At 38.9% G+C, this 9,993-nt stretch overlaps 1 protein-coding gene across 1 annotated transcript; it reads left to right on the forward strand.

The window, feature by feature from the left end:
- Positions 1-9,199: 9,199 nt before the first annotated feature.
- Positions 9,200-9,589, forward strand: LOC147511724 (uncharacterized). The gene has a single exon (XM_086598548.1). It carries the CDS (start codon positions 9,200-9,202, stop codon positions 9,587-9,589), a length of 390 nt encoding a protein of 129 aa, XP_086454674.1.
- The last annotated feature ends 404 nt before the right edge of the window (positions 9,590-9,993 follow it).

Raw genomic sequence — 9,993 nt, forward strand, 5'->3', positions numbered from 1 at the left:
CAAACCTTGTCAACACTGAACGCGAGAGTGGGGATTCGAAATTTCTGGAAATCGCGTCGTATCGAGGTAAAAGGTGAGTTATTTTCGCCTCAATCAAATAATTTAAACTCGATGTCGATAACTTGTGATGTATTGATGAAAATATTGAACGGGGTGTATGATAATTCGACAGTAGCTATTTGGAGAGGTGATGGCTTAACGAAATCAACCGAGAAGAAAGCTAAATGAAGAATTCTTACTGATTTGGTAAGAGATTTTGATATTCTCTAGTTCCATACTTTGTTTTATAGGTCTGGGAATTTTAAAAGCAATGATTCTAAGTTTATATGTATTAGAGTAAATTCGCACCCATTCATTGATGAAGTTATTATGGTTGGAGTGTTGAAATTTGGATGGGATTGTGCTGTATTGAAAAAATAATAATAATAATAATTGAAATTGGTTGTTGAATGTCGGCAGTAGCTTGTTTGGAGAAGATTGAGTTAAGCGATATCGGTGGAGCAGCTAGCTAGGGGAGGCTGTTCTTCTTCGACTTCGAAAAATTATAAATATTCACTCTATTTTAGAGAAGTTATGTTATTTATATACTTGTTTAGGATTAGGTCGATTGATGAACGTTTGATAAGGAACACCCCGTAATTATTTCTAGATTTAAGGTGAATTGAATAGTGGAATTTGTTTGTAGTTGGAGTTGGGAAAAATCTTAATCGTTAGTGGAATTGATAGGAGTGGTATTGACATAAAAGTGCTTTAAAAGAAACCGTCGAGTATGCGAAAATGGCACAGCTCTGATAATCGTAGTTAGATGAAAATTTATCCGAAACCAAATTCTTAACGTCGAGATTTCTTCTCGACTTACACTAGTTAAGAATTCCTCGTTGTTCGATCAATTCTAACAACCGACGTATATGTATATGCTGTTATAGGAGTGAATTCGAGTGGATTTGGTTAAGTAGGATTGATTCAGTTAAGTGGGCTTGAGGAGAACGGAGCTTGCTAAGGTAAGAACCTACATACCAATATATAGCATGCTTATTTTCATGCATGATTTGAATTGTTTAAATTGGAAATAGATAGTTTGTGTATCAACCCTGCATGTATATATGATATTCATGTTTTGCACTGTATTTCCTCGCTATAAACTATATATATAGATAGCTTTCGTGTGAAATTGTTTTTGTAAAATCGGGGTAGCGGGAATTTGTTTTCTTGGTTAAAAGAGCAAAAATTGGTTTTGGGAAGGGTTCGCGTCTCTTGTCTCAGTAAGGAGACAGAGAGATGGATTTTATATGCGGGTGAGGATTACCCGGGTGTTTGTAACTAGGTGGGAGGTTACGGATTGTTCCCCGGATGGTTGTGTTATTTTTACGATGATTAAGCGTTTGGGAATCATCGGTTGTTATTTACTATGACTGGCCCGTTTGGGAGTCATAGGTTGTTTTTACTCGATGGTGGGAAATCCAGGAACTCACACCTGCAGAATTAATAGTTTTAAAAGAAAAACTAAATATGTAACTAGAGTATTTGAAAACAATCGGTAATACAAAGTATATATATAGATATTACTATGCTTATCACGGGGGATTTAGAAAAGGAATTGTGAATTCCTATAAAGAAGGAACGGTTATTCGTCGCAATTCGGAGGCGGCAGCTTCGCTCTAGGATTCCAACTGTGGTGTACACCTTTCTAGGTGGTGGGCCACCTTTAAAGGGATGCATCATTGGATGTAGTCCGGGAATTCCTTTTCTACTTTTCTAGATAACCATGCTTGTACATGTCACATTTGTATGGTGATTAGCTTGTGTGGGGGTTACATGCTACCTCGATGAGGTTTAGGCCGGAGAGTGAGAGTTTAGTCTACTCCTGGATGTGTGTCGATCCCGCGGTTTGCGTCGTCGAACGATTGACCACCGTAAGTTAGGTGGCGGCCCGTTATGGGGGTCGTGGTCACTGAGGCCCACCCGAGCCCTAAAAGCTTTGGGGATTTTGTGTGTGTCTGAACACAACAACGGCATTTCAGCTCCCCTGCCCGGTAAAATCGAGAAAACAACGGTGCATGGTTCACACTGAAAAGTACTTGAACCGAGATTTGCCTGTGACTAGGACTGAGTACCAGTCGTACCCTCACCATTCTAATAGGATGCAGCGGCCACAATAGTTGTATGATGATTGTGAAAAACTATATTTTGTATATCCATGAAGCATGTCGAGATGATTTCTGCTAGTTAGTGATGTATATATATATAGTCACGATATTTGAATACTTTTATGGAAACCCTGCATGTTTTAAATGTTTTCTATAAGTAACTATTTATTGGCTATGTGCGTTTCTACTGCGCATAGTTGTTTGCTCATCATACTTAACATTTCAGACGAGCCAGTTGCGGAGGAGGTTTTCCCTAACCCTAGTGATGATGGTTATGGTGATTTGGGAGGATTTCCTTATGCTTGACGAGGACAGAGTCAAGTTCATACTTTTGGTTGTATAGAGAGACTAGTTTCTTTTGTTGTATATATAGAAAGCTAGGTCATTTTGATGTAATAATCGTATTTGGCAACAGTTCTCCCTTGTTTTGTAGATATTGTCATATCCCTGTAGTATTTAAAGTTAAGAGTAGTATATATGGTTGTTGGATATATATATGGTTGGAAGAATGAATTATGAGATGTTCAGGGGTTATGACAGGTTTTAGGGTTTACGAATGTCGATTAAACAAAGGAAACTCTGCCGAAATTTCGTTAGACTTGGGTGTCAGCGTCGAGATTCACTCCTCGTCCTCGGGATGGGTGTTGGGTCTTGGGGCGTCACAAATGTTCTTCAATGTTTGAGCATCTTAATGAAGTACAAAATATCATCAATCAGCTGCATTTGATGAAGATTGATATGGGTGACGAAGTCGAGATTTTGGTACTATTGAATTCTCTACCCGACAGTTGGGAGACTTTAGCAGTTTCTCTTGGCGGAGCCGCTAAGGATGGATCATTACCATGGAGATGGCTACCAGGGCATTGTTGAATGAGGAGACAAGAAGGGGTTCATGGGGTAGCTCCTCTCACTCAGAGATCTATGTCACTGAGAAGCGGGGGAGAGCTAAGAGCAGAAAACCACCTCATTCTAGATGTGATGGCAGAGGCAAATCTATGGGTGAATCTAGAACTCCTAAGGTAGAAAGATAGTGTTACTATTGTACCACCAAGGGACACTTCAGATATGAGTGTAGAACACTCAAGAGGGATAAAAAAAAAAATTGTGTGCTTGAAGACTTGGTAAAGAGGAATGGAAGCACAAGCCGAGATACTACCGTAGTAGTTTCAGATGATGATCTATTGAGAATTATGTCAGATTGTGGTGAGTGTTATGTCAATACATCATATCAGGATACAGAGTGGGTAGTAGATACCGAAGCGTCCTATCACATCACACCACACAAGAGATTCTTCACTACCTACAGCTGTGGTGATTTTGGTGAGGTAACAGTGGAGTCTCAAGGATTGAAGGGATCGGTGATGTTCATGTGGAAACTAGTGATGGCTACACCTTGACACTCAAGGATGTAAGACATATCCCCGATCTCCGACTTCCAATGAATCTATACCGATACATATATAGTAGTAATGATACATAGACCTACTAATTTGACATACTTAAGCGACCTACTAATGGTAACCATTGATTTACATAGAGATACGTGTATGTGTGTAGTGCAATGCAAACCAACGTTCTCCAAATAATGAGTCGCAATAGTAGGTCTAAAAAGTAGGTCCGTCACTACTCCATGTATAGTGATGGATCCTCAGGTGTATCCTACAATCAAACAATTTCTATAATTACAAGTCTAATGAATCTATCCACACCTAGTGTACAACTACACTATCTCTAGAATAAGAAGGAATAACACAAGATCAATTACAAGCATCTGTGAGTATAAGCCCAATATCTGCAAAAGCACTCCCCCTCAAGTTGGTGCATAGATGTCACACATGCCTAACTTGCCCAAAAACTTGGAGAATACTTGACCTGAAATTGCTTTGGTGAGGATCTCGACCAACTAATACTCTAATCAAATCTTAGGCAACTCCACAATGTTCTCATCCAACTTCTCCTTGATGAAGAATCTATCTACTTCCACGTGCTTTGTACGATCATGTTGAACCGGGTTATGAGTAATATCGATCACGTGCTGCTTTATTGTGACAATTAATATAAGTGAATCGATACGGTTGCCTAGGCGGATAGCCCAAATCCCTCAAGATAAGTCTTAACCATAATACTTCACAAACTCCAAGTACCATACCTCTATATTTAGCTTCTGCACTTGAACGTGCAACAACATTATGTTTTTTTTACTTCTCCATGTAACGAGATTACCACCTATGAAGGTGAAGTAACCTGAAGTAGCTAGATCGCATGTCATCTACCATGCTCCATTGATAATCAAGATCGATATGCATCCACACTTCGATGATTTATATTTTTAGTGAACAAAAGTCCCTTTCCATAAACAAACTTCAAATACCTCAAAAGTCGTATAATTGCGTTCATATGTTGCTCACCAGGATTATGCATAAACTGGCTAATAATACTTAATGCATAGACAAGGTCCGGTTGTTGTGTGTGTGTGTATTGCTAAGTACATCAATCTCCCAACGAATTGTCTCGGTATTGCTTTTTATCAACCGGATATGCATCCACGATTAGACTCAACACTTAAATACTTCAATCCTTCTTCCATTATTGGTGTATCAATACTTAATGCATAGACATGCCGACATACCGTTCTTGTAACAAATATAATACATACTTTCTTTGAGACACCGGTTGAAAAGTCCCTTTATCTTCTTCTAGACACCCTTTATCCGATCGATCCCCCAAGAAACTATTTCAAGGAACCGAGGTTTTTCATTTCAATTCTCTAGACAAGTAACTCTGTAAGGCCTCCTTTCCTTAAGATCATTCCCTGTAACCACACCATGTCATCCACATATACAATAAGTGCAGTGATCTTACCTCGTTACTTCTTTAAAAATAGTGTGGTCTGAATTGCTCTGACAGTAACCAAAGGCTCTCATAGACTTAGTGAACCTTCCAAACCAAGCTCTCGGAGATTGTTTCCACCTATGCAATGATTTCTTTAATCTGCACACCTTCCGACTATGCATTTATGCTATCATGCATCCTGGTGAGAGATCCATGTAGATCGACTTATTATGATAACCCAACAAGTTCAAAACATTGACTCTTGGTATGACCAATTTGTTCACAATGAGTGCATTTGTAGGTGGACTTGTTGGCACCATTAGTAGTCTTAGGATTGCTCAGCTTGGTTCGGTCTTGTTGTTTTTGAGGAGGGTAGTTGAGGGCCACCATGGCTGAAACTTTAGGATTTTCAGTTTCTCCATTCATCATTGCTTGTCGAATAGACTCACGGTGGACCAATGCATAACATTCTTCTAATTTAGGCATAGGTTCCTTGCGCAAAATTTCACCACGAATCTGTTAGAACTCACCATCCAATCCGGCAAGGAATATATGCACTCTTAGCCATTCAATCGACTTCCGATATGTTGCAACATCATCATGATGCTTCATAAACACCTTATCACGGTGATCAGATCCAACGTAACTCATGAAAAATTTCAATTAATTCTCCATAATAAACAAAGAGGGTTTTTCCATTTTGTTTGACCGTAAAGGCCTTTTGATTCAAGGTATACACCTGCAATTCATCACTTCCATCATAGAATGCCTTTAAGAGAGCATTATATCTCTCTAGCAGTGGGTAAGTATATGTATCGTTTCATGATTTCAAGACTTATTGACATCAAAAGCATCGCTTGACTTTTTGGTTTTCTGCATACCATTTGTCGTACCCTCATCTGATTCTGCGGGCTGCTTGGTGTTGCCACTAATATATGAGAGTTTTTCACATTCTGCGATGTGCATCTCAATGATTTGAGGCCATGCATCATAGTTTGATTCAGTGAGGGTGATTCCTGCATTGAATGCTGACCTTTCGGATTGAACAATAATGGACTTGGTGCTTGATGATTCGATGTCACTCTTTGCCATTATGAACTATATAGGAATTCTGCAGGTTAGGATGTGCGGTGGTGGTGGTGGGATATTTGCAATCAAACCCTTGCAGCACTGATTTAATAGTGCAGCTAGGATGTTCAAGAAGAGACGGTATAGTGTTCTTTAGAACCTCGCTCCGATACCAAGTTCAAAATCAGAGTAATAATTGATTGTCTTATTTAATAAATCTATACAAATACATACATAATGATGAATCCTTAGGTAGATCCTACGACCAAACAATTTATATAATTACAAGTCTAATGAATCTGTCCACACCTAGTGTACAACTACACTATCTCTAGAATAGGAAGGAATACACAAGATCAATTACAAGGATATGTGAGTATCAGCCCAATATATGCAATATCTCAACAGATTTCCCACTACACTTGTTTCCCCTTTATCCTAAAAAAAAGGCCGGAGAATCTTCGGTTTCTTTGAAGGAGCTTCATGCCATCATGTGTTACGTGAGAACATAAATTATTCAATAGTAGCTGATTGAGTACGTGTATGTGAATCGTTTCTCCAATGTATTAATTCTTGCATGCACAAGTAAAAGTCTTGAGTTTAACGTGTTTCTCTTGCTGCTTATGTAGGCTCCGGTACAAGATGCCTGTATTAATTTGGTGGAACTCGGTTGCTATGCAGTTTGGATCCCGACCCACTTATTTGACCTACTGATGTGTCACAAGTCTTAATCATTGATTTACATAGAGATACGTGTTTGTGTGTATTGCAATGCAAACCAACATTATCCAAATAGTGAGTCGCAATAGTAGGTCTAAAAAGTAGGTCCGTGTAGCACCAGTGTTAAAAAAAAACATGTCATAAAAAAAAGCTTAAAAAGAAACAAGCAAATCGGCGTGTGAACAAACAAACTATTTAAATTGTGTCGCAAAATTGTAACCCTAACATCAGCTCACCCTGGAACAAATTCCTGGCTCCGCCACTGTGTAGCACTACTTTAAAATATGTGCTACTGGTTGCATGGGATTCACCACTCGTTAGGGCCGGGGCATCAAAACTATTTTGGAAGCATAAATAAGGTCTTTTTTTATGATGAACATGTTAATCTTGCTTGCTGTACTAAAGAGATCACAAAGCTAGTCAAAGAAGCTTACTTCTTGCCACCAAGGAACAATTGCAACAATGCCACTGAACTCGCTATCTTGAGCAAGTGGTGTCTCTAAACACGACTATACCCAGCTCCAAGAATTCGCAAGTGCTGGTGGACTCCCCCAGCAAGTGATATGGTGAAAATTAACCGTGATGGGTGTTCAATGGGGAACCCAGGAGCTACAGGATATGGGGTTGCTTGTAGGACACACAAGGGTGATTTTCTTTTAACTACATGGAGGAAGATCGGGGTAAACACAAATTATATGACAGAGTGCATTACAATAGTTTTGTGCTCTTCCCGCATCCAACCAACCCCAACCCACCACTCCCCCATGGTCTTACCGGTCCGACATTGAAGCTCCCCTACTACGGAAATTCCCCAAGGTGCAATCCCTTAAGACGAGGCAACGTCTAGAGGCCTCACCTGAGTGGAACTGCGTGGCGAGAGAGTTCGACTAGAGAATCACATAGTATTATGTCGTCGATTTGAAGAAGCTGCCCAAGCCCTCTACACGCGGCTGCAGGTGTGTTTGCATGACGTCACTCTAGGTTTCTCAGATTGGAATTGACAATTGACGGTGTGGGCCAGCATGCAGAATGCTCCAAATTGGGTTCTTGAAGATTGTGTCTAATGCAAATATTGTCCTATTGCTAGCGCTTATGAGCTCTTCAAAGCGCCGGAAATCTCGTAAATGATCAACTTAGGTGTGAGTATCCCTTTAAGGTAACAAGGTTCCCAAGAAGGGTCGAGAGGGCCGAACTCCGGCCCTATGTAGCATAGCGAAGCGAGACCAAAAGCAAGCCAGCAAGTGTAGGCTAAAAGATGGATCCAGGGTGCATAAATTTTTCTCATTTGAATTTCTCCAGGTAGTTTTCTGTTTCACTTTAACTATGAATCCGGAATTACTGGTATATATTTCTTCAATGATAGCTGATATCTTCACCATAGTAGGAGTGGCCTATATCCCGCTTATAGTTTTGATAATATTTCGTGCAGGGAGCTTGAGAGGTTTAAATCATGAAAATATGGCCAAAAAGCTAGGAAATATCTGTTTTGATACGATCAAGGAACAAATTAACAACAAAATTGAGGAATTGCTACTACTTTATTATGATAATAATCTTGTTCTTCCCCCTGATCGGGGTATTCAAGAAATGGCAACCTACCTCCATCAGGATTCTGAATCCTTGGAACATATACTTTCTATTTTAAGAAATATTATGAAATTAGGTCTGCAAAGTCAAGAGTTTCAACAAATTTTACTATTTATCTGGCATTGAATTTTGGACATAGGCTGAGGTTATGGAATTTTAAATTTTTTTTCCTTTGAGGAGGACTATAATGAGGAGGACGACAAACCCACTCACGATCTACTAAAAGGAAAGTAGCTTTATATAGGTTCAAATCCAATTCGTGAGGTGGCCAGTGATCTTTAGTTGGTCATGGTCATAATGTCTTTGTTTTTTTTCTCGGACTCATTGGAACCTTCTTTTTCCTCTCTGGAGGTTTGGTTTTGTCCATAGGGTTTGACTGTGATGAAGTTTTAATGCGACCTGCAATGTTTTGGACTTGACTGGCCGGCTTGTGGCTCCAATTCATCAGTGGGTGTAGCATTATCAGGATGCAAACATGAAAATGAGCTATTAACTAAGCAGTTAAAATCGGTTTTCAAAACTAATCGGTCGAGGAGCGATATGCGATTAATCGGTTATTAATTGGTGATTTAATCGGTTATATCGGATATATATATTTGACGTTTTCAAAATATATAACAGTATAATCATACCAAATATTTCTAAACAGTGATCCGAGATACAACAAAAAATATCAAATTCTCATAATCACATCTAACTAGCTCAATTTTAGAGTACTACAGATATGTCAAATACAAAAATTACGTTAAATATTTAAAGGAATAAAGGGATTGAGACGCGATAATATTTATTAGAGAGATAATACAATAATTTGTATATTTAACTTTCGTTAAGGTAATGTAGAAATGGCGTTTACTGGTTCATCCCAGAGTAAATCAGTGATTGGCCAAGAACTGCGAGCTATAGTGGAAGGTTTGAAGGCAGCCATTGATAGAGGGTACAAGAAAATTACTGTGTGTTCTGACTCACTCAGAGCAGTCAACATTTTGAATGGGAGGGAGAGAGCACCATGGTACTGTGACAATATTGTTACGTCCTTTGCAGTGTTTAGAAACCGATTTGAGGAGCTAGATGTAAACCATATTTGCAGGGAAGGTAATCAGGTGGCGGACTACCTTTCTAAATTGTGTAAGACTTGGGATGAAAGTATCTCTTTCTTTCTACCACCATTAGATAGCAGAGCTACAGCTCTGGTAGAGATGGATAGGGTGGGAACCATGTACTTGAGAAGGTAATCAATACAGGTTGAGGTCTGCCAAAACCTCTAACTTCTTCAAAAAAAAAAACTTTCGTTAAGGAGGGGAAAATAAGTAAACTCTCAGCTTTGTGTATTGATTGGGTTCTATTATTATTAATACAGTTTAAGAATCCAATTCATTAATTAATTTTACATATTTTTTTAGATGGGGAACCGATATTTTTAATAATTTTTTTTCTTGGTTTAGCGAGAAATCGGTCATCTCGGTCGATTAATCGGTCAATTCGGTGATTAAATCGGTTCAGTGAGAAAAAGTTAAAAAATTGGTAAAAACTAATCGGTTTACAAGCAATATGTGATTAATCGGCCGAGATATCCGATATTGATAGCATAGGTTATTAATCGACATGTCCGAAGAATAAGTAACCTTTTTCTTATCCT

This window comes from Coptis chinensis, chromosome 3 (assembly GCF_015680905.1).
Source record: "Coptis chinensis isolate HL-2020 chromosome 3, ASM1568090v1, whole genome shotgun sequence".
In the NCBI taxonomy this organism is placed as follows: domain Eukaryota; kingdom Viridiplantae; phylum Streptophyta; class Magnoliopsida; order Ranunculales; family Ranunculaceae; genus Coptis; species Coptis chinensis.